We start from the raw sequence: 26,208 nt of genomic DNA on the forward strand, positions 1-26,208 counted from the left end.
GGAGAATTTGTCTCGTGAGGGATTATGGGTGGAACTGAGTAATAAGAAAGGTATGACCACATTAATGGGGCTATATTACAGACCACCCAACATTCAAGGGAGACAGAGGAGCAAACCTGGGAGAGAAATTGCAGACTGTTGCATGAAACATAAGGCTGTTATAATAGGTGATTCTAACTTTCCACATATTGACTGGGACTCCCATACTGTAAAAAGCCTAGATGGGGTAGAGTTTGTCAAACGTATTCAGGAAAGTTTCCAACATCAGTACGCAGAAGTCCAAATGAGAGAATGTTCAATACTTGATCTGCTATTAGGGAACGAGGCAGGGCTGGTAACAAAAGTTTGTGTAGGGAAACACTTTGCATCTAATAAACACAATGCCTTTTGTCTCGAAGTGCGTATGCAAAGAGATAGGTCTGGTCTGTGGTTTGAAGTTCCAAATTGGAGGAAAGTCAATTTTAATAGTTGAGAAAGGATCTGGCAAGTGTGCATTGGGACAGGTTGTTTTCTGGCAAAGGTGTACTTGGTAATGGAGAAGCCTACAAAGGTGAAGTTTTGAGAGTACAAGGCTTGTACATGCCTGACAGAATGAAAGGTAAAGGTAACAGGTTTGGGGAACCTTGGTATTCAAGAAGTATTGAGACCCTGGTTAAGAAAAAAGAAGAGGTGCATAGCAGGTATAGGCAGGTAGGAACAAATGAGGTGCTTATGGAGTACAAAAAAATGTAAGAGACCACTTTAGAAATAAATCAGGAGGACTAAAAGAAGGCATGAGTTTATCCTAGTAGACAAGGTGAAGGAGACTCCTAAGGGATACACAGATCTGTTAAGAGCAAAAGCATTGCTAGGAACAAATTGGTCCTCTGGAAGATCAGAATAGTAATCCATGGATGGAACAAAAAGAAAAGCGAGAGATTGTGAATGGATTTTTTTGCATCTGTATTTATTCAGGAGATGACACAGAATCTATAGAGCTGAAGCAAGGCAGCATCAACTTCATGGACTCTGTACAGATTACAGAGGAGGGGATGTTTGCTGTCTTGAGGCAAAATCAGCTAGATAAATCTCCTGGGCCTGATAAGCTGTTTCCTCAGACCTTACGGGAGGCAAGAAATTGCCAGGGCCCTAGCAAAAATATCTAAATCACCCCAAGTGACAGATGAGGTACAAGAGAATTGGAGGATAGTTAATGTTGTTCAGCTGCTGAGATAGGCTCTATAAATAAACCAGGAAATCATAGTGAGCTTGACATCCATTGTGTAAAAGTTATTGGAAGGTATTTTAAGGCACCAGATATATAAGTACTTGGATAGTCATGGACAGATTAAAGAGGTCAGCATGGCATAATGTGTGGTTGGTCATGTCTAACCAATCTTCAATGAGTTTTTCAAGGAAGTTCCCAGCAAAGTTGATAAAGGCAAGTTAGTGGCTGTTATCTACATGGACATTAGAAAGGCATTTGAGAAGGTCCCACCTGAGAGGCTGGCCAAGAAGGTTTAGTTGCTTGGCATTCAAGACAAGGTAGTAAATTGGATTGAACATTGGCTTTGTGGGAGAAGCCAGAGAGTGGTAGATGGCTGCCTCTCTAACTAGGGGCCTGTGTTTTGTGGCATGCTGCAGGGATTGGTGCTGGGGCCATTGTTGTTTGTAAGCTACATCAAATTTCATGTCATATGCCGGTGATAATAAAACAGATTCTGATCAACAAGCTGGATGATAATGTGGTTAACTGGATCAGCAATTTTGCGGATGACACCGAGACTGAGGGTATAGTGGACAGCAAGCAATACTCTCATGGTTTGCAGCTCGATCTGGACCAGCTGGAAAAGTGGGCTGTAAAATGTCAGATGGAAGTTAATGCAGACAAGTGTCAGGTTTTGCACTTTGGTAGCACCATTCAGCGTAGGTGTTACACAGTGAACGGTAGGGCACTAAGGAGTGTGGTAGAACAAAGGGATATGGGTATACAGGTCCATAATTCATTGAAAGTGGTGTCATGGGTAGACAGGGTCTTAAAGGAAGCTTTGAGCACAATGGCCTTCATAAATCAATGTATTGAGTACATTGTTGAAGTTGTATAAGTTGTTGATGAGGTCTAGCTTGGAGTATTGTAAGCAGTTTTGGTCACCTACCAAGAGGAAAGATGTAAATCAGTTTGAAAGAGTACAGAGAAAATTTACAAGGATATTGCTGGGCTGAAGGACCTGAGTTATATGGAAAGGTTGGATAGGTTGAGACTCTGTTACTTGGAATGTAGAAGATTGAGAGGAGATTTGATAGGTGTATACAAATTTATGCGAGGTACAGATAAGGTAAATGAAAGCAGGCTTTTTTCAGTGAGGTTGGGTGGGACTACAACTAGAGATTATGAGTTAAGGATGAAAGGTTTAAAGGGACATGAGGGGAAAGTTCTGCACTCAGAGGGCCGTGAAAGTGTGGAACAAGCTGCCAGTGTAAGTGGGGCATGTGAGCTCAGTATCAACGTTTAAGAGAAGTTTTAATAGGTACATGGATGGCAGGGGTATGGACGGCGGGATTCCCGGTGCAGTTTAATGAAAGGTGACAGTTTAAATGGATCAACATAGGCTGGAAGGGCCTGTTTCTGTGCTGTACTTTTCGATGCCTTTATGACAGATCTTGACTACAAGTGTGACAACATTAAATGTTTTCTGGTATGAAATCTAGATCCTTGGGCTTTGACTGTGCTGTGAGGCCTCAACAATACCCCTACCACTAACTGTGTTGTGGCTGCCTGACATAGATAACATTTCTCTTCCTATCCATCCCCTGCACACAGGCCTCCAGTACCCATGCTACTGATCTATGAGTCTGCTGTCCCCCTTGCACCATCTTTCCTCACGGTTTCCAGGGTCATCTTTTGTTGTGGAAAGCCCATGAAGTTTGGGGGGGAAAAGTTTTTAATGGGGCACACACTGTGCATTGTGCTGGCTGCTGTGGCACACATTTCATAAGTAAAAACCTTAGTATGATCCTGTATCCATGTTTGATGGCTATTGAGTTGAACCCCAAAGGAGTGCTACTATTCACTCATTGCAAATCCTTTGTAGTTGAGCATAATTGTCTTCCTGTGATTATTTAATTTCTTTGTCCAAAGACAAGACTGGTCTCCTGTAGGCAGATTCTGCTGCGATTGGGACATCTACATCCATGTGGAATAGTTGGACCTAGATTTTGCTCTTTACAGGACACACTGATGCTGCTGTTCCCACATACCTGTTTCCTGTTGTTGTTAGGGATAGTTTCAAAATACATCAGTCAAGTCTGTTAAGGCAGGCTGGAGGAACAGGAACCCTAAGGTTCGTGTTAATTTGACACTACTTCATTCTCATTTAAAAAGCCTTTCTTTCACCCCTTTCTGAATATCTGTTACAACTGGGCCAGGAGAAGAATGTCTGCATCAGGAGACAGGAATTTGAATGCAAAGATACTCTTGTTTAATGTCAAATATGTGACGTATTACTGGGTTTGTCATTTTGATTACCAGTTCAGAGCTCAGAGGAAATTCCTTTAGCACAGAGGAAATGTTGTGTCAAATTAAATTGCGAGATAGAGCTGCCTTTCCTTGACAACACTTTTTTTTTGTAAATGGGGCCAAATTGCTGAGAAAACGTAGCTATAAATAGCTCAATCCAGTTTTTAAAAAATGGCTAACGTTTGCAGAATGCTACTGTTTTAGTACTATAATTTTAGAAATGTTACCATTTGTAAATTTTCTTTATTCTTTGCTACTTTAATTCAAATGGAATTTCTTTGTTTTGGGAATGAATTATCCGTGAATATTTGAATCAAGTAATGATTGCAACATAAAGGACTGTTTGCTTGTAAGAGCAATCTAGCTCATACCAGTTTTCCCATCTCCACCCTTATTTTAGCAATGTTCTTGTTTTAATGTCAGATATTAATAAGCACTATTTTGAAAGCCACAATTGAGTCAGTTTCCACTACCATCTTGTGGTGCATCACAGATCCTAACCACTCACCGTGTTAAAGAAAATGTTTTCCTCATATCTTTTTTGGCTGTTTAATAATTATCTGTGTTTTATCCTTGACTCCCCTGCTAATGAAAGCAGTTTCCATCCTGTCTTACCTTTCCTACAATACATGATTTTGGATACCTCTATCAGATCTCTTTACAGTCTCCTCTTTCTGAGAGAACTCCAGCTTCTCCAATCGATCCAAAGAAATGAAGTCCCTCATGTTTCTGACTGACTGGCTCTTACCTGTTGAATGCATTCTGCACTTCTGTAAAGCCTTCACAAGTTTCCTAAAAGAGATGCCAGTTTTGGCTTCATGTTTATTAAACTTAGCATGTCACTGCACAGAAGTGATTCAATCTCTCTACCTTACACCCGCTATACCTTCACATTCACCATGAAACTTCCCTAACACTTCAGTACAAATTTTTAAATGTTTTACTCAGCAATCTTATCAACACAAGTTCTTCAGCATGAAATGTTAACTCTGCTGTTCTTCCCGCACATGTGACTTGACCATTAGAAGTATTTCAAGTACTTTCTAGTTTTATTTTAAATTTCTAGCACCTGGAGTTTTTTTTTAGATTTTTAGTCAAAATTCATTATTCGCTTCTGACCTGGAATTGTTAGGCCAAATGGTACAATGTTTCTGTATGGTGTACTTGTTGCAAATTTATCTCAGAAAGTTATGTTTTGTCTATTTAAGTCACAGTTCTCTTCTAATCATGTGAAGCATTAATTCTGTCTAACTGCAAAAATTATTAAATTTCACTTTTAAGATTTTAATGGAAATATTAAAAATATCACTTTTTCACTTTTATTGCTCTCTCCCTCTTTCTTTCTATGCCTGACTTGACATTTAATTCACCAACAGCTCTTTGATACTGTTGTTTAAAGACACATCCAATTGCCTGCAATAGTTCTGCCGGTTCCCTAGGTTTGGAGGCAGGCGAACATTTTCCCCTTGTTCAAAAAAGGTAGTAGGGATAGTCTGGGTAATTATAGACCAGTGAGCCTCACGTCTGTGGTGGGAAAGCTGTTGGAAAAGATTCTTAGAGATAGAATCTACGGGCATTTAGAGAATCATGGTCTGATCAGGGACAGTCAGCATGGCTTTGTGAAGGGCAGATCGTGTCTAACAAGCCTGATAGAGTTCTTTGAGGAGGTGACCAGGCATATAGATGAGGGTAGTGCAGTGGATGTGATCTGCATGTATTTTAGTAAGGCATTTGACATGGTTTCACATGGTAGGCTTATTCAGAAAGTCAGAAGGCATAGGATCCAGGCAAATTTGGCCAGGTGGATTCAGAATTGGCTTGCCTGCAGAAAGCAGAGAGTCGTGGAGGAGGGAATACATTTGGATTGGAGGGTTGTGACTCGTGGTGTCACACAAGGATCGGTTCCGGAACCTCTACTTCTAGTGATTTTTATCAATGACCTGGATGTGGGGGTAGAAGAGTGGGTTGGCAAGTTTGCAGACGACACAAAAGTTGGTGGTGTTGTGGATAGAGTTGAGGATTGTCGAAGATTGCAGAACGACATTGATAGGATGCAGAAGTGGGCTGAGAAGTGGCAGATGGAGTTCAACCCAGAGAAGTGTGAGGTGGTACACTTTGGAAGGTCAAAACTCCAAGGCAGAGTACAAAGTAAATGGCAAGATACTTGGGAGTGTGGAGGAGCAGAGGGATCTGGGGGTACATCTCCACAGATCCCTGAAAGTTGCCTCACAGGTAGATAGGGTAGTTAAGAAAGCTTATGGAGTGTTAGCTTTCATAAGTCAAGGGATAGAGTTTAAGAGTCACAGGGTAATGATGCAGCTCTATAAAACTCTGGTTAGGCCACACTTGGAGTACTGTGTCCAGTTCTGGTCGCCTCAGTATAGGAAGGATGTGGAAGCATTGGAAAGGGTACAGAGGAGATTTACCAGGATGCTGCCTGGTTTTTAAGAGTATGTATTATGATCAGAGATTAAGGGATCTAAGGCTTTACTCTTTGGAGAGAAGGAGGATGGGATGAGAGGAGACATGATAGAGGTATACAAGATATTAAGAGGCATAGATATCTCTTCCCCAGGGCAGCACTGCTCAATAAAGGAGGACATGGCTTTAAGGTAAGGGGAGGAAAGTTCAAGGGGGATATTAGAGGAAGGTTTTTTACTCAGAGAATGGTTGGTGCGTGGGTGGAGGCAGATACACTAGTGAAATTTAAGAGACTACCAGAGAGGTATATGGAGGAATTTAAGGTGGAGGGTTATATGGGGGGCAGGGTTTAAGGGTCGGCTCAACATTGTGGGCTGACTGGCCTGTACTGTGCTGTATTGTTCTTTGTTCTTTATTTCCCTTGCTTCTCTGAATTTGGCATTATGTATCACTGCTATTAAGCAGGCAAGTTCAAGTAGACATGGATGCTGCTGGCTGCCTTGTTATGACAGGTGGCGACTCTTTAATTAGGAAGGTTCTTTTTTAAAAATATTCTTCAATTTCTTTTCTATTCTTTTTGTTCCTTTATTTCTTACTGAATTAAAACTAAATGAACATTCTTTACATGTATATCAAGTAGTGGGATATAATAATCTGTTTTACCAACAGATAAGATTGTATCTTACATACACAAACACTTCTAACAATACTGTACTCAGTGAACTTGGCCAATTCCCTGCCCTAATCCAGGTGTACTAAGGTCAATTGAAACAACCCTGCCAAGATCAATTACCACAGTATGGTCTAAAAATCTAGCCAAAAGCTTCCTAAATCTGCATTGTTCATTCAGCTGCCTTTGCCAACAAAACCATAGCATGAAAGTCCTCAAGCATTTTTTTAAATTTCCTCAGCTTGTTGAAATTTCTCTATTACGACATGATAAAATATGCCTGTTTGTCTCTGTAATTGGAGACTCAAAACAAAAATAATTTTCTTCTGAAATGAACACTGTCATGTATGTCTGCTGTTTCAGAAGTTGGCCACAAAGAATTGAAAAAACAGGTGATCTTGACTACAAGAAAGATGCACATAATTTATCTCTCCAATATAAAATGATTGACTTCATTTCCCAGATATCAATAATACTTAGAAGTACAGTATTTGTATTCCAAAATTGATAGAAAAGAGTAATTGATTGCATTTGAACCTAATACCATAATTAAGTAAATATTTCAACGATAATAGATGAAACTAAAGTACTAATTATCTCTCGCTCTGGCAAAAAGATAAGGATGACAGATAGCAAAGTTGTGGATGCTAAGCTAGCTCCAACCAAATTCCCACACTGTACTTGAGAACTTAGCATAAAGCAAATAAAAAAATAAAAATAAAAAGAGATGCTCAATAAATATAAACCATCCTGTTTGATATTTCAGTATGAGAAGGAGGTAGGTTTTCCTGAAATACAATAGTAGAATTAAGTGAAATTTAGTAGTTCTTTTACATGCAAATATCACAAATGTTCTAAGTATTTTCTCCTCTCTTCTAGGATATTATTGGAAGTTGAGCATCTCACCAAGTAACAATGGCGAGTGAAGACAAAGTTGCCATCCTTTCTGATGATGAAGAGGAACAAAAGACAAAATATATTCTTGCTGAGCCTTTCAACACACTATCAACTGAAGAAAGAAATGAATCCTCCTCCACTCCTGCTCACTTAGAAACAGAAACAGCAGAAGCAGAGGAACCCGACTGGCTGGAGAGACGTTGCATAAAGATTAGTGATGATCTTCTTGTTTCCAAAGTATTCTACTTCTTCTTCTACTCTGGCTACGGTTCATTAATCCCACTACTGCCAGTGTATTACAAGCAGCTTGGCATGTTGGCCAGCCAAAATGGACTCTTGGTGGGAATAAGATATTTTATAGAATTCTGCAGTGCACCTTTCTGGGGAATAATTGCAGATCGATTTAGAAAAGGGAAGGCTGTCCTTCTCTTTTCACTTATGTGTTGGATTGTTTTCAACCTTGGAATTGGTTTTGTGAAACCTGCCAGCATAAAGTGTGAATCAAGGAGTCCAGTACCTACCACAGCAGCTCCAAATATCTCCACATCCTCAATGATTTCTACTGCAATGACTACACACCACTCAACTCAAAACAACTCCAACAGAAGTCAGAGACATAAAAGAGATATTTTACCCAATCAGCCTTTTGGATATGTTGGAAACCATGGTATTTCTTTGTCGTTGTTTAATGCAGAACAAGATCACATCTTGCAGAAAAGATCTGCGCCAGGTACTGACAATTCAACAACAAATCCAAACAGGACATTGTACACTACTACCACCTTGACCTCAACAGTGAAGGCAGACAAACAGATCACTTACGACTTGAGAGAAGTTGAAAATATTTTCCTACTGATTCTGTTGGTTGTTATCATTGGAGAGTTTTTCAGTGCTCCTGCAGTCACTATCGTGGACACTGTTACTTTACAATATCTTGGCAAACACAGAGACCGATACGGATTGCAGCGAATGTGGGGCTCCTTAGGCTGGGGCTTAACTATGCTGGCAGTTGGCATCTCAATCGACCATACTCACATTGATGTCCTTATAGAAGGTGATGGTTGTCAAATCACAGATTATAAGAACTACAGAATAACTTTTATTGTTTTTGGTGTTTTGATGTCTATAGCATTGATTGTATCAACCCAATTCAGATTTGATTACAGTCATTTAAAAACTGAGGAGAACAAAAGAGAAGATGCTATCGAAATTCAGCAAATGGCTCAGAATTCTTCAGTGGGTGGTTCTGAAGTCAATGGCAATGCTGAAGCTTCCAGGGGCACAGAGAGAAGGACATTTGAATTTAATGTGCTGCTGAGAATAATTTGCAGTGTGCAATATGGTTCTGTGCTATTTGTAGCCTGGTTCATGGGCTTTGGTTACGGCTTTGTATTCACATTCCTCTACTGGCATTTGGAAGATCTGAATGGGTCAACTACACTCTTTGGAATCTGCTCAGTCCTCAGCCATATCTCAGAACTGACAGCCTATTTCCTGAGCCATAAGCTGATCGAACTGGTGGGTCACATTAGGTAAGCTACTGCACTGCCTCCCATTTCCTTGATGTGGCACACGCTTCGCATTACAACAGGATTTTGAAGGCTACAATTTCCTATCTACTTGCAGATCATAATTCTGCATTGTACAATAGGAGTGCAAGGGAAAGTAGGTCCCAGGTCATGGTGGACTGTATAGAACTGAGAAAACTGGTGTTTCACAAAGGGAGAATGACTGAAAGCATCAGAATCCATTTTAAAATCTGGCTTTCCTCAAGCCAGATCAGTCATCTCCCAAAGCATGTAGAGTATAGAAATTATGCATTTGGTCCAAATTTTGTTGTTCAGTTTGGGCTATTTAGTTCTGTTTTCCTGGGTCCTCCAATGTTATTTGGGGTAGGGAAGGGTTAGGAAGGAATCATTGCTAAAGGTACAAATCTGAAACAGGAACCCATCCACACAAAAACCACATCCTCTGAGTTTATTAGAAGCTCTTAAGCAATCTGATTTCAGGAGGAGAACAGATCATTTATATAGTTAAAGGAGGTTATGTGTCCTCATTTTAAAAATAATTGTTTTTGAATTCTGAGGTTATTGTCTTTTTGCATTGGTTGTGGACAAGAGGCAGAAATAAACACAAGAGATTCTGTTGATGTTGGAAATCCAGAGCGACACTCAAAATGCTGGAGGAATTCAGCAGGTCTGGCAGCATCTATGGAAATGAATAAACAATCAATGTTTTGGGCCAAGATCCTTCATCAGGACTGGAGGTGAAGGGGGAAGATGCCAGAATAAAAAGGAAGGGGGAGAGGAAGGAAGACAAGCTAGAATGTGGTAGGTGAAGTCAGGCGGGTGGGAAAGGTACAGGGCTGGAAAAAAGAAATCTGTTAGGAGAGCAGAATGGATCATGGAAGGAGGAGGAACACCAGGGAGAGGTGTTAGGCAGATGAGGAGAAGATGTAAGAGGCCAGAGTGGGGAATAGAAGAAGAGGGAAGGAGGTTCTGAAACATCTACTCAGTATACCCACTCCTGCAGTGGTACACGCTCAACCTCCATCTCAGACCGCCCAACAATTGGATAGATGCAAAGTAAACTTTCTCCTCTCTCATAGTCAGTACTCTCAGCTGACTAACCATGATCAGACATCTCTGTGGTTATAAACTGTTTCTTCCCTCTGCCACGATGAGACCAGCTTGGTTAACTTTATTTTCCTCATCTTGGTTTTAAGTGTCACTGGGAAGACCCTGCTCTCCAACTCTGATAGGAATAGGTCTCCCCAGAGTCAAACAACCTTCTACTACTACAGTTTAATCTCAATACAACATTATCCATCATATGTCAAGCTTTTGAAATATCATTGTAGTAATTAATTTATCTGTTTGTTCCTGTATTCATCTTTTTCCCTTTGTTTCTTAATTTCTGTTAATATTTTCCTTCATCTTTATTCTTGAATAGACATCTCCAGCTAACTAATTTTTCTGCAAGGCCAAATGATTGACTAGTTAATATATCCCTCTATGATTAATTGCTGAGAACTGACTTGTGTTCCAGTTGGTTCATTCATTAGTTCTTGGCTGAATTCTCCAAACACTACCTGGAATATCAACACCTTCAAATATTTGTCCAGTTTTTGTTGTAGGCTAAATTCTGAAGGACACTGGGTAAATTCCTCTTCCCTAAAGTAATGGCATCGGATATTTCCAACTACTTAGACAGGCAAATGACCGCAAAAAAAGGAGAAAATAGTTCATGCAAAGATGGGGGTTAAATAGATGGGACTTTCATATAATTAATGCAAAACAGTCCAGCTTTTATTGAAAGACCTGCTTAATCAAAATTTAAGGTATTAAAATCAGACAGTACCGAATTGAAATCTAATTCTGACTGTTTACACTTTTTCCACTAACTGATTTACCTACCTAAATCGGTAGTAGTGAAGTTTATCTTCAGCACTGTCAATCTATGTCGTCTGACTCAAGGCATAGTGGAATTAAAACTGGCATTTTCTTGATCTATAACTCAGTGAGTTAAAAAAGCTTGAAGATTCTTGAGCAACACACATAAAATGCTAGGGGATCTCAGCAAGTCAGGCAGCATCTAAGGATTGGAAATAAACAATCCGCCTTTTGAGCTGAGACACTTCTCAGCCCAAAATGACAACTGTTTAGTCCCCTCCATACACACTGCCTTTCTTGCTAAATTATTCCAGCATTTTGTGTGTGTGGCTGAAGATTTACAGCATCTGCAGAATCTCATGTTAAAGAACCTTAATTTTTCTTCAGTGGTGAGGGCTAATTGGCTGCATTTGCTGTTACTGATTTCTGATATAAAAAATACACAAGTTCCTTGCAAATTGAGAAGAAAAATTATGGGCTGAAGGTCAGAAGATTTACATACAATTTGCATTCGGCACATCATTTATTTTTTGCCAAACTGCCATCTGATGTCGGATTGGCTTGATTACTCATGTTGTATAGGACCATCATAAGTGTACAGAACCTGATTGGATCTTCTGTTCCTTTAGTTTGTCTGGGTTGGAAACACATCCATGGATTAAAATAATTCTTTTGTCAGCGTCAGTTAATAAGCTGTGCCTACAAACCAGCAGAGATCCCTTATATGGAATTCAGGAGGCGGAGTTAAAATAGAATTTTTTAAATGGGCTGAGAATTGAGCTGGAAGACTGCAAAGTCATTTAGAGACAGAGGCCTGGAATCTTTTAGACCTTTCATAAATTGTGTTTTCCAGAACTAAAAACATTATTCCACTTGAGTGAGGCTGAATAAAGTATTACCAAACAATCTTGGCATTTTTGTACTCTATGAATAAATTTGTTTGGTAATCTTCAGGTATTTGTCCACACCCAAAACTTTTTCTTTCTATCTTTGTTCCTGGAACCTGTAAAATTGTATCATTTGATTTATAGTGTTTCTTCTCAATCTTCTTATCATAAGGTATTGTTTCATACTCCAAACCATTGCATAAACCTCATGGTGTATATTTGCAGGAAAGCAGGTAGGCTGGACCTTCAATATTTTTTTTGTTAATGGCAAACAGCATACAGCCAACAGCACTGGTGATACAACAATTCATACAAGGTTATGGCAAAGAGCATGCGTAGTGCTTAAAGATACAGGCATATAATATGTACTGCAGTATCTGTAAATTGCTTGCTACGCTCTTGGGCTTTTTAGTTATCTGCAAATGTCAGTGGATGAAATCTATGCGTTAGTGGTTACTGTTCACATTTGACATTACAACAGTCCATTTGAACAGAGAAATAAGTAACTTATTTAAAGAGACTCGTGTTGAAAAACTAGGTTTCCCTCAGGTAGTGTAAACTATCTCAGGCTCTAACAGGATCTGTGAAGGAGGTGTGCAAAATTATGAGGGGTATAGATATGCAAGCAGACTTTTTCCACTAAATTTAGTTGAGCCTACAACCAGAGGTCATGGGTTAAGGGTGAAGGGTGAAAGGTGAAAAGTTTAACAGGCCCATAAGGGGAAGCTTCTTCACTCAGAGGCCGTGAGAGCATGGAACGAACTGTAACACAAGTTGATGCATGCAAGCTTGGTTTCAGCATTAAAGAGAAATTTGGATAGGTACATGGATGCTAGGGGTATAGAGAGCTGTGCAGGACAAGGGAGTAGGCAGTTTAAATGGTCTGGCATGGACTCGATCGGCTGAAGGGCTTGTTTCTGCCCTGTAGTTTTCTATGACTCTGTGATTCTAATTTGGCAAAGATTTGCAAGATACACTGTGGAGTTTTGCATGGAGAACCATGTTGTAAAATGGAGCCTGTGTGGTCCCAATCAGCTGCACAGCTTGCAACTGAACTTCTGCTTTGTTGACGGCTGTTAAGTATGTCAGTGACAAAAAGAGCTGCAGAAAAGTCTGCACAAGAAGTCATGAGGACTGGGAGGGACCCAGGCTCTCCTGTGCATTTGGAAACCCTCCACCTGATGGTGCAGTCCAGTCAACCCCTGTGATGTGTGAGCCTCCAAGCCATCAGTAAGCTGAACAAAAGGCCCATGATCTGAGTAGGTAGCTCCAAATTGATTTATGTAAAGTGGCCATGTTAAGTGAAGGGAGCATTAAATTACTTGGTTCCCCATAGAGTTATTCAATGACAAATATGGCTAAGAGATGTTGAGTGCAGGAAATAGATATGACAGTACTGATGCCGTACTCTGCAAGCTGTTTGGTAGCTTTTTTCTGCGCTTGAACAATAAAGATCATATGTTGCCCCCAAATCCTGTTTTCAGCTGACGGTGGAGAAAATGTGCACATCACAATGCACATCACCACTGGGTGCACAACTCATCCCAGAACACGTTAAGTACACAGAGAAGACAGGCGAGTTTCCCACTGGATGTCCTTTCACCTGAAAGTTATCACTTGCACAATCTGCCTCAGTCGAAACTTCTTTATGTGTAAAAGAAAGATGTGATTAGAGATACAATGGGTTTAAAATACATGGACAGATAAAGATAAAGGTCCTCTTCAATGTAACAGAAATGAAAGTTCTACGCTCAGCAGGTGTCAGAACACCTGAGGGTTAAAGAAATCTACCCTTGAACAAGACTAGTTTCCCACAGTGGTGCTTTAATGTGGACGGCTTAATACAGTAATTGACTTCAAATTCCAGCTCTCTTCAAGTCTGTATTGCAGTGTTTTTGTATTATTCCAGCAACATGACTACATGCACTAAACAACCTCAAATACCAAAGAATTCCAGGCTCTTGAAACTGCTGCCATCAAAAGTTCCAAGAGCTTCTGGTATTTGGATGAAGTGAAGCATTGTATGTACAAATCATGGCTACGGAACAGATAAGTTTGTCACCAAGCAAAGATGAATACTTCAGGTTGAAATGGCCTCCAGCTGTTGTATAAAAATCTGGAGATCAGTCTCATTGTGGCCATGACATTGCTACAATCAGCAAATGTACAGGCATTTAACCTTGGGGTTTAATAGAAGGTACCTTCTGGCTTTTCCATCACTCTCTTATAAAGTACCCCTCTTCCTGCTATTTTGGAAAACCTTATAAATTGAATGTCAATTCCAGTTCAGCAGCTGAAAACTTTTTATTGCTCTAGATTAAAATTTATTGCCTTCATGAGTTCCAAGAATAAAGCACTTTATTTGCAGGCCATTTTAATCAGTGACTAAATTGTTTGAATTCAAAGGTTCAAGTCATTTGATAATTAAGGTTTTTTTTAACCCCCCCCCCCCCCCACTACCCAGATTCAGTTATATATTTTCTGACACAGTGAGTTTACTGGGCTTTTTTATCTATGATTTAAAATCTTTGATTTTTTTCTCTATGATTTAAAATGTGGAATACATTGAAAAGAATATGACTAGCTAGGCATCAATTTTATGTATATGTTGCATATATACTAAATATTTTACAGTTAAAATTTCCATTAATACATTAAATCTATTTCAAAGTTTGTTTAATCAAAAGTCAAAGTACCTGTGCTTCAAACTACATCTAGCATTCTGACGTATTGTACAGATCATCCAAATTGATTGGTATCAACAAAGAAACAGGCTGGTAATACTTGTGGAAAAATATAGTTCTGTCTAGAACTGTCTTTATTCAACATCCTTTTATTTACTTCTGCTCAATGCTTAGGTCTTTTTAATCAGAAACATTTTTTTCATCGTGTGCCTGTGGACGATGAATTAGCTATAGTTACTGAACTGATCTTAGTTTCCTAACATCATGCACACATTTGTTCAAATTTCATCCAATCAATTGTACTTTCCAGCAATCCACCAAGATGACAATCCTATGACAACTTCCACTGATCAGAAAACTATATAAAACATCAATGTAAAACTCGCAAACCTGCCTAACTTCAGATCTGTTTACTGAGCCTCATGTAACGTTCTCTCGCTCTCTCTCTCAGCCTTTATACACAGTGGGTTCCGGTCGAGCCCGTCTACCTAACTTGAGTCCTGAGACCCGTTGATCTGTGAACTAACCGGATCTACTGTACTTTGAGTTCAGGGAGTGGGGTGAGGCATTACTTCATCGTCCCTGGACTCTGTCCCGGTGTGTGAGGGGCGGTGGAATTGAAATGATCGGGAACTAGTTTAGGGCTTTAAATTTATCTCGGTAAACATGGGACCAGCCAGCACCTTGCTGGGCATTTACGTCGGCGTTCGCGGGCGGCTTGCCTTTCTGGGCGTCACGTTTTGTAAAAGGGAAAAGGATCAAAGGTTTAATCCGAAGTACACGTATTTCATAACTAGAGCGCACTCTAGTTAGATTCTGGAGTAAGGGCTCGGCTGTCTTTCAAGGATAACTTCTTAAAGTGAGGGGAGAGGGTGTTGACGATAGTGAGCGCATGAGAATTAAAATGGAATGAATAGGAGATAAAAGGGCATTATCAAAACACCACACTAAAAGTCGTCGTTTATTTATAAAACATTTCCTTCAATAAGCTATGTAGAAATGCCAAGGAAGTTAATTTTTACAATATGTTCACAAATACTAGGAAGCAACGCGTTGGTGAAAAAAAATAATTATTTTAGAAGTAGATTAAAGCCTCCAAGTAACTAAATCCTAAGATTAGTGTACTTGTGGAACCGATAATAGAACCGATAAAATTGTCATTTTCCAAAATTCTGTTGGTTCTGGAATGTTCATACTAATTAGGAGGTAGAAACATCAGTTGTTTAAGAGAGGAGGGGGAAGGAAAATGGGGCATGTTAATTTGTTATTAATAGTGGGAAAAGTGCTGAAATCTATTATTAATGGGGGTGACAGTGACCTTAAATATAATAGGGTTGGGTAGAGTTAATTTGCATTTATTAAAGAGAATTCCTGTCTGACACAACTGTAACTTTTTGAGGTTATAACTAAAGATGAATTGAAAAAAATGAGGTGTGTTTCAACATTCAGAAGTCCTCTGATTAGTCATTTCATGATACTAAACAAAATTATAACAATGTTATGTGAATTGAGGATTAATTAGCAGACAGAAGGTTAATGTAGGTGTAGAACACAGAAGTGCACTGCCCAAGAAAAGGCCCTTCAAGCCCACAATGTGTGTGCTGACAGTGATTCCTAATTCAGCTAATCCCATCTGCCTGCATTTGATCCATTTCCTCATGTTCATGTGTCTGTTTATTTAGCCTCTCAAATGTCATGATTGTATGTGTTTCCACCAGCGCCACCGCGGTAGTGCACTCCAGACACCTAACCCTTCTACAAAAATTTGTCTGCCCTGCACATCTCTCTTAAACGCTTCCCCTCTAACCTTTAAGCTCTGCCTAGTATCTAGTATTTGATATTTTCACACTGAGGAAGAAACCTATCTATGCCTCTCTTAATTTTATAAATTCTATTAGACATAAAAGGATAATGTTCAGGCTGGGGGACAGTGACTCTGGGATCACAACTTGATTCCTAGCTGTTCACAATGTGGGTGTGTGTGTATATAATATACAGGGGTGACTAAGTGTTGTCTATCTAAGAGCAAGTGTGCTGATATTGCAAAGCTGGGTAATCGGAAAGGATGCGAGGAGAATACTGATAAGTTTCAGTAGGAAATAGACTGATTAAATGGACGAGTGAGGACTTGGCGGATGGAAGTTACTGCGGGAAATGTAAGGTCATGCAGTTAAGTAACGGAAACAAATTTTATCTTAAATGGTGAGAGCTGGAACTTTATTGAGGGCCCTGCATGTGAGCTGCTGAAATAACACTCAGGTACAGCAAGCAGTTAAGAGCCTAGTAATAGGGTGGCTTTTAATAAAAGAGGTTTTGAGCTCGAGATGTTTTTCTGCAATTATGTAGGGCTCTGGAGAGAACACATCTGGTATAGTGTGTACGTGTTGCAATTGGAGGAGTACAGTACAGATCCATCACATTAATTGCTTGAAAGGTGGGTTTGTATTATGGAAAGAGATGCAATAAACTGGCCCCATTCTCTTGAATTTAGACGATTGAGGGATCTCACTGGAATGTAAAAATTCTTAGTGGAGGGATTGGCAAGATAGAACATGATTTTTCTGGCTTTGAGTCTAGAACTGGGGTGCCACAGTTTCAAAATAAGTGCTTGGCCAATTCAACGGATCTTTGGAATTCCCATCCCAAGAGGGCTGCGGAGTCTCGGTGACCATGTCTAATCAATAATTCAGTAAGCTGTTAGATATTAAGTAAATCGAGAGGTACAGAGTTAGCACAGGAAAGTGGAGTGAGAATATAAAGTGAACCATGAACTTATTGCATGGAAGAGCAGCCACAAGGGGGCTGGCTGAATGGCCTAATCTGCCACCATTTCTTTTGTTCATGTGTTCTTATGTATCACACACACTTTACTTTCAAAAAACCTATTTATATTGTTTAAATGTGCTTATCTTTATATCCCAGGGTACTGTACATTGGTCTGGCTTGTAATACAGCTCGTTATTTATATATCTCGTATGTGGAAAATGCATGGTATGTCCTACCTATGGAAGTGTTACAAGGTAAGAAGGCGGGAAAAACATAACATGGTAAAGATTATTTTCAGCTATATCAGCATAAAAATATCAGATATAATTGTTGCTCCAAAATTAGACAAACAGTAGATAAATTGAGCCATTCTCACTTGCTGCATGAAGATAATTCTCCTCCTGTCACTTTTTATTGATTTGATACTTTTTAAAATATTCATCCATTGCCAGCTGGATCAAATTACCTGAAAGGGTAGAATCAGATTCAATGATAATGTTAAAAAAAAGCTATTAAATCCTTTTTCAAGAAATATTAACATAGTTATGGGGCTAGATCAGGGACTAATCAGATAGCTCTTTAAAGAGTTGTCATAGCCACAGATGACAGAACAGCTTCCCACGATTCCAAATACTATGTAAAATAAAAATTTGAATCAACTTTTAAGGTTAGAAAAAGGGATGCCTACTGAAGCAAAGAACTTGGATCTGTTAGTCCCATTTTTATGCACAGCCTGCAGATAAAAGCGACCTAACCTATGTTAGATCATGCTTCATGACCATTTAATGCATGCAACAGAAAATTAGTCCAAACATTCCTGATCTGAGATCATGCTGTATGTTTCTCTTAACATTATTCAAGCACCTAATGCTATCACTAGCTCTGAACCACACATTACGTAGAAAAAGTGAAGCTATTGAGTGGAACATCATTAAATGCTCAGAGAACTTCACATTTCCTTGTTGCATAAAACAAAACTGATGTTATGAAGATACCTGACAGGAGAGCTTCAGAACTGACTGCAGACAATTTAATCACCTTCCAAATTTTACAGAAATATGTTTAAACTGAAGGAACTACAACTTTCTCAGCTGGGGACTGGCGGGGAGCAACCATTACTGAAGATATTGTGATAGCCATGACTAGCCACATAGGGTCCTCAGGGCAGGAAGCAAAGATCTTCATTGCAAACATCTATAAAGTGACTACTTTGAGATGAGTATTCAGAGAGACCACTGCCCTTCACGGACTCTGACAAGCAATTTACTTGCAGGTTTGGATTTTCCAAGGCTGTCATCACAGAAATATGAAACGCTGTGGAATGACACTCTGATTGGATTTCTCTCTCAGTGGAGATCAAAGTTATGTTGGCTCTCCAAATTCCTCAGCACTGTAAGCTTCCAAGTAGTTGCAACAGACTTTTGCTTGCCTCCCAATTTATTTTTCCCCCACTGCATTGGAGAGATCACTTGGCATCGTGTTCACAAGGAAAGACATTCACAAACTTGGATTTCACTAACAACCAGGTGGCATCTTGCAGACTCTGTGTTGCCAGCATTGCTGGGCTACAAGAGTGCAGGCAGTCAGATCAGTGTGTAGCAAATTGTTGGAATCTGCGTCCTGTCAGGACTACAGGAGCCCTTTGTTTTATTATTTATTCATTCATGGAATGTGGATATCCCTGGCAAAGTCATACTTAATGTCCCCTTCTACTATTGGTTTGAAGTGGAGTGACAAGGGATTGGTGGGTTTTCATGTGTAGACAGATTGGGTGAGGTTGGCAGATTTCCTTGTGTATAATATCTGGGTATAATCCATCACAACATTGTTTCTCAGGTATTTTGGTAATTTTTGTGACCTTTTTGAGGGGTATCTGAAAGAGCTATACAGATATGTTCAAAATGCCAAAAAAAAAGGGCGAAATCCATTTCTATGAATCGTCACAGACGTGAGGTACTGCAGATGCTGGAAATCCAGAGCAAAGCACACGATGTGCTGACCTGCTGAGCTCCTCCAGCACGTTGTGTGTGTTGCTCTGTGAATTGACTCAGCTGGCTTGATGCCTTTCCTTTCAAAGCTGCAAAGTAATACATGTCTGATTAACTGAACAATGTTTTATTCCCCGCCCCCGCCCCCCGCAACCATTATAGAGCCTGATCGGAAAATGAATGCAACATTAAAAAGATGTGTTTATGTTTGTTGCAGGTGTTACCCATGCAGCAGTGTGGGCTGCATGCATCTCTTATCTGAGTGCTGCCGTCCCTCCTGCATTGAGAACTTCTACTCAAGGAATCCTACAAGGGCTCCATTTAGGTTTGGGCCGAGGCTGTGGTGCTATGGTGGGAGGAGTAATGGTGAATGCCTTCGGTAAGTCATGTCCTGTACAGACATATCAGTGACTGGGAGAGAGCTGTTCATTATTTATCTGACGAAGCAGCTTTTTATCCTAATTGTCCTCTTTCAAGCTGCCTCAAATATTCATTAAGTTGAAATGCTTCGACTAATTTAGGGATTAGTTTGTCATTCCTCCTATAATAAAATTGCAAAGCTGCATCCTCTCACAATTAGTGCACTAAATTTAGCATTCAGAGAGAGCTTATTATTAAGTTAACTTGGGAAATCTTCTTCGCTTTTGCATGCTGTTTTATTCTATCATTAAAATCTAATCCCTGCTGAATTGGCTTTTCTGATATTCTTGACAAAACACCTACTTTATACATACAGTTTATTTAGAAATATTAAATGTTCATAATTGAGAATAATATCCCCTGCGATATTCTAAAACATCACGATAATAATGGAACAAGTTTTTTTTCAGGGGAGATCATTAGTATCTACAGCAATATTTGCCCATATAGGATGGGTCAAAGACATGAGGGCAGGATGCCTGTTCACCTTGCAATGGAGGCATCCAAAGAGGAGAAGTGAAATGCCATGTGGAATCAACAGTCAGACCATTACATTAATGACTCAGTTATAAATTCCTCAGGATGCCTGCTATGATCGAAACAGAAAATAAAATTGACCTTGATCACTGAGTAAATATACTGACTAAAACAGTATTGAGCCAGGAAAATCCACACTGGAAAATGATGCTGGTGAGTTAGTAATAGGGACAAAGAAATGGCAGATGAACATAATGGGTACTTTGCATTTGACTTCACTGTGGAAAACACGAGTAGTGTGCCAGAGGTCCATGAATGTCACGGAGCAGGAGTAAATGCCATCGCTATTACAAGGGAAAAACTTCAAGGCAAGCTCAAAGGTCTTAAGGTGAATAAGTCACCTGGGCCACCTGGATTTCACCCCAGAGTCCTGAGAGAGGTTGCTGAGGAGATAACAGATGTTCTGGTAATGATCTTGTGGGAGTGCTTGGGAGAATCTGTTACTAAGGATGAGGTTTCAAGGTACTTGGAGACTAATGATAAAATAAGTCAAAGTCAAAATGGTTTCTCTGAAGGGAAATCTTGTCTAACAAATCTGTTAAGAGTTTTTCGAGGAAGTAACAAGCAGGGTGGACAAAGGAGAGGCAGTGGATTTTTAGAGGGCATTTGATAAGGTGCCACACATGAGGATGCTTAACAAGGTAAAATCCTATGGTGTTACAGGAAAGATACTGGCATGGATAGAGGAATGGCTGACATACAGGAAGCAGCGACTGGGAATAATAAGGGCCTTTTCTGGTTGGCTGCCAGTGAGTAGTGGTGTTCCTCAGGAGTCAGTAATGGGACTACTACTTTTCACATTGTTTGTCAGTGATTTGGATAATGGAATTGATGGCTTTCTGGCAAAGTTTGCAGATGCTACGAAGATAGGTGGAGGGATAGGTAGCAGTGAGATTGCAGCAGGACTTTGACAAATTGGACAAAAGGGCAAAAAAAGTGGCAGATAGAATACAATGTTGGGAAATGTATGATAATGCGGAGTGAAAGGAACAATAGAGCGGACTATTATCTAAATGGGGAGAAGGTTCAAACATCAGAGGTGTAGAGAGAATTGGCAGTCCTCGTGCAAGATGCCTAGAAGGTTAATTTACAGGTTGAGCCTGTGGTGAAGAAGGCAAATGCAATGTTGGCATTTATTTCAAGGGGGAATAGAATATAAAAGCAAGGAGATAATGCTGAGCCTTCATTAGACACTAGTCAGGCTGCACTTAGAGTATTGTCAGCCGTTTTGGGCAGCATATCTCAGAAGGGAGAGTCCAGAGGAGGTTCTCGAGGATGGTTCTGGGAATGAAGGGGTTAACATTATGAGGAGCATTTGGCAGCTTTGGGTCTGTACTCACTGGAATTTAGAAGAATGTGTGGGGATCTCATTGAAAACTATGAAATGTTGAAAGGACTAGTTAGGGAGGGTGTGGAGAGGATGTTTCTTATAGTGGGTTATCCAGAACTACAGGGCACAACCTCAGAATTGAGGGGTGAACTTTCAGAACAGAGGTAAGGAGGAATTATTTTAGCCGGAGACTAGTGAATCTGTGGAATGCTCTGCCAATTCTGTGAGCATTTAAGGCAGAAGTTGATCATTTCCTGATGGGTCAGGACTTCAAAGGATATGGTGAGAAGGCAGATGTATGGGGCAGAGTGGGATCTGAGATCAACCATGATGGAATGGCAGAGCAGACTTGATGGGCTGAATGGCCTAACTCGTCTCCTATGTCTTATGCTCTAATTCATGCACACTTAGTTGATCAAAGCTAAGGCACTTTGAAAGGCTGGGCTGTGAGACAATTTAAATGAATCACTTGTTCCATTGTTTCTGTAGCATCTTTGGTAGAACTATCCATTTTTACCTCCCTTTTCTTTGCTTATGGCTGCACAGACATGACCTTTTTAAATATGCATCTAATCTTCTTTTGAAAGTTTTGTATCTTGTCTACTACCATATCACTTTCAGGAAATGTATTGTAGATCATGAACTATCAGTTCTCTTAGGTATACTTGTACCAGGCAATGGTAAGCAACAAATTACTTAATTACTGTGCCAGCCCTATAAAGTCTGATAACATACTTGACTGCAATTACCTTCCAGTTTTACAGGTTGAAATAAATACCCTAAGGGGATTAGTATCAGAGAATCAGTAACACGCATGGTAAAGGACATGAAATAATGTAAGGCAAAAATAAAATCAGTAGAGATGAACAAAATAACTACTTATTAATAGCATCCTTTCTAACATTTCTTGTTAAAACTGTTCAATTCAATTTATTTTCTTCCATTGCAACGTACCTGATTACAATAACAAAGAGAGTGATGTCACCTGGAAGTAATCTTCCCCATTTTACATTTGTGCAGTTGTGAAATGATATAATCTGCACTAAACTATAGAGGGCAAGGGAAATTTAGTTTTAACCTCTTTCAGGGTTTAATCTGTTCTCTGGGATTTGATCAAGATGAGTTTGACCTGTGTTCTTCAAACAGGTTCCTTCTATGTGGTTTGTAAGAGACATGTTTTTACTTTAGGGGTGAAGTCATAATCTGGCACCAATTCAGATTTAAAACGAGGTGAAGCTTTGTTTCTGATTTCCTTACACACTGTCTCACAAAGCCTAGAAGAGACAAGAAAATCCATCAAACCTGTAAACAGTTCACCAAAAGGTCAGACAACTTAAAAATGTTGATATCAACTCCAAGTTAATATCTCCAACCAGCGGCAAAGTGATTATGTTTAATTCTTTTTCGTTCTCTTGCTGTTTAAGTTTGTAAAAAAAAACATTTTTGGATTAGTGTGTAATCTAAAATCAGAATCTCTTGGTATTTGAAATGGAAATAGACACAATGTACTCAATATATCAACAACATATTATGGGATGTGGTAATCCCAAAGATTTAGAAGTGCATATATTACAGAGACGAATTTAAGAAATTTTGGAGAAATAGAAATTAAAAGAGCACTATTATATCACTGTAATATCTCTGTAGAAAACAAATATTTTTCTTTAACTTTTAGTGAGTTTTGAAATCTCAGAATTCAGCATTGAAATTTTATGTCTGTCTAACAGTTGTTTGAAACATTTGACTTCATTTTCCAATATAAAAAAAGTAGTAGACAGCGAGATTGAAAATGCCTTGGACATGGTAGGTACATCTTTGTTTAAAAGCTGAGAGATAAATAGACTTCACTATTAACCCTTCCAACACACAGGTGTTAGGAGGGAGACCAACCTTTTTCAAGTTATGTTCCAAACCTGAAGGAAATAATAATGCAAGCAATAGTGTCCTCGGATTTATTCTTACCCTAGCAACATTTCTAAAACTGATTAAAATCATTGATACTTTTCATGGAAAAGGTACTACAGAGGAGCATTGTCTGAAAATTAACTCCTGGTTGATGATGCTAAATATGCTGTTTAGTAATATTGTCACATGATGTTCTGCCTCTGAAATTCATCTTACTTTAGGCATATGTGTTTCTGTTTGCTCTATAGTACTGGGAAAAATACCAATTTTGACATTATATTAATGCTGCAAATATAAATAATCAATAAATTATTGAACAAAAGCATCAAATATAATTTTAATTCATTGGCTACAACACTTTTGCTGTTCTCATTTACAGTTCTGTTCCTTCCATCTTCACACTTATAGAGATGCTTGTTTCCAAATGTTTCCTTGGAGAAAAGCACAGATGGGAGTTATGTTCTGCTCCTTACATTTGGTTCCATTTGGAGAAATCGGTGTCAAAAGGGAGGATTTGTGGCATGGGCCATGGATAATAAATTTCAAAACAAACTTTTCCCAGGCCTGACACATGTTCTCAGACCTGAAATGCTCAGTCTTTCTCTTGCCCCAGACACTGCTGAGCATTTCCAGCTTTTGTTTTGGATTTCAAACATCTGCAGTTTTGTTCAATTTTCATTTAAACATTTTTATTGCCTCTGATGAAGTTTTCAGATTCAGCTTTGCCGTAGAGATATGCCAAGTAAACTTTGGGCAAGCATTAAAAAGTGAACTTCCTTGAGCACTGAGGGTGCCCGTGTTAGCAGAAAAATGATAAACTCCAGAGATGCACGAAAAGTAATTAGAGTGGAGCAGAGTGGGTAGATGTTTGACTCCAGCTCAGTTGATTAAGATACTTGTGTGCTCTTTCATAATTGATAGAAGCTATAATGAATGGTCAGCCGTGGCCCATTTGGTTGGGTTTTTGCTTCTCTTTCAGAAGGTTAGGGGTTCCAGTCCCATCTTGATAAAAGGTGTGTAGAAATAAGGGCAGACTTTCCAGTTAGAGGAGTACTGGTGTTGGTGCCTTTTTATAAGGCATAAAAATATATAGACCTCACAGCTCTCTCAATTCCCATTACTGTCACTTAGAACGAGAACAGGGGGACTTTCTCACATCCTGGTCAACATTTATCTTCAATCAAATGCCCTGGTTATCATTTACTACTGATCGCAGGAGGATACAAAACAGATTGTTGCATTTCTCACACTGCAATGGTGATGAGACTTCAAAGGGAGCTCCAATGTAAAGTCATTTGGCATGTCTTGAATAAGTATATAATTGTGATCTTATTGGAACAGCAAATAGCAAACTACCAGGTTAAAATTGCTACGGAAGTTAAAGGGTTTTATGCAGTGTGATTTCATTTGGAGTATTACTAGATTTTAATTCAACACCCATTAAAATGCCTCTTACTGGTGTATGGTAAAATAGGGGTATTGGTAAGTGAACTAGATGTGACATTGTGTGATTCTGGATTTCAGGTGCTCAACAAACGTTCCGTGGCATTGGAATGGCCTCTTTGGTGATTCTCCTACTTTTTGCCTTAATCCAGTGGTTGGCAGTGCCCGATGAAGATGAAGGTATTAGTCAATATTAGATTCAATGAGTAGAATCACAAAACAAAGTCATTTAAAATTCAGGATTGTCTAGTGCTTCCTAAGCCATTTCAGGGAATCATGCTGGGCCTGACAAACCTTTCCGTTTTGCCCCATCCATTCCCCTCTCTACCCCTGCACAGCCCTCTTGTCCTCACCTTCCCTCGACAAGTCCTATACTCCTCTCTCTCCTGCTTCTGCAGCCCTCCCACTTCTGTTCCTAGATCCCTGTCATTCCTACAATCCTCCCACTAGCACACTTTTCCCTGTCCTCCTTCCTCGAACACACACAACCTCTACTGCAGATCCCTTGCCCCTATAAATGAACATATGGAAGACCAGGGGAGAGAATGTGTTGGTTAATGAGATTAGGTTGTGTGGGCATGGGCTAGCTGACAAGGTAGGGTGAAGGCACTATTGCTGTGCTCATGCTAGCAAGCCACTTCCCTTCCTTTCTCATTCTCACTCCTCTCCTGTGTCCTTCCCACAGCCTCTCCTGATCATCTCTGAACGGCACCCCAGCCAGTCCTATGCCCCTCTCTCTCTCCCTCATCCCTGCTACTCCTGCTTCCCATTGGCGCTCCCAATTCCATGCTCCTTCTGCCTCCTGAATCCCCCTTCCATTCCCACTGCTATACCCGCAACATCTCTACTTCTCCGCCACCTTCCTCTCCCTTCTCCACCCAGTTTCTGCCAAATCCCAGTAATCTGTTGTTAGTTTCATTGCTGACTGTAAAATACCTTTTAATATAGGTAAAAGGCAAAAAGAGATTGAGTTGAAAGGCTATAGAAAAGGGGAAATTGTTCTGGTTGGATTGTTCTGCAGGGGAGCTGGCAAGAATCTGATAGGCCGTGTGCCTCATTTATGTCACAAGTACATGAGTGACATAAATCAAAAGTGTTGTCCGTATAATGGTCAAGCAATCTTGCATGTTGTCTTTGGAGTGAAATATGAAAACTGCCGTAGCTAACACTTGCAGAAATGTACCTTTAGTTATTCTGCTGCTGAAACAAAGGTGGTGCAAACTCTAGTGGAATTTGTATGCAGTTCAACAAATGGGATGTGCTTAGTTTAACCCAGATTTTATCAGAATAGGTAATCTGAATATACACCAAGTAGTTCTATCAAATGAGTTCATTGAGTCATAAAGTCGCACGACACAGAAGCAAGCCCTTT

The 26,208-nt window shown here is 39.7% G+C and overlaps 1 protein-coding gene across 1 annotated transcript in view; it reads left to right on the forward strand.

The window, feature by feature from the left end:
* Positions 1-26,208, forward strand: part of LOC132392675 (major facilitator superfamily domain-containing protein 6-like) — a 70,513-nt gene that overhangs the window by 31,768 nt on the left and 12,537 nt on the right. Inside the window, exons 2-5 of the mRNA XM_059966876.1 lie at positions 7,467-9,016; positions 17,370-17,467; positions 19,419-19,580; positions 24,918-25,016. Coding sequence (XP_059822859.1) covers positions 7,503-9,016; positions 17,370-17,467; positions 19,419-19,580; positions 24,918-25,016 — 1,873 coding nt within the window. The 5' untranslated portion in view covers positions 7,467-7,502. The remainder of the gene's footprint in view (positions 1-7,466; positions 9,017-17,369; positions 17,468-19,418; positions 19,581-24,917; positions 25,017-26,208) is intronic.

Source organism: Hypanus sabinus, chromosome 4, assembly GCF_030144855.1.
Source record: "Hypanus sabinus isolate sHypSab1 chromosome 4, sHypSab1.hap1, whole genome shotgun sequence".
NCBI classification, from domain to species: Eukaryota; Metazoa; Chordata; class Chondrichthyes; order Myliobatiformes; family Dasyatidae; genus Hypanus; species Hypanus sabinus.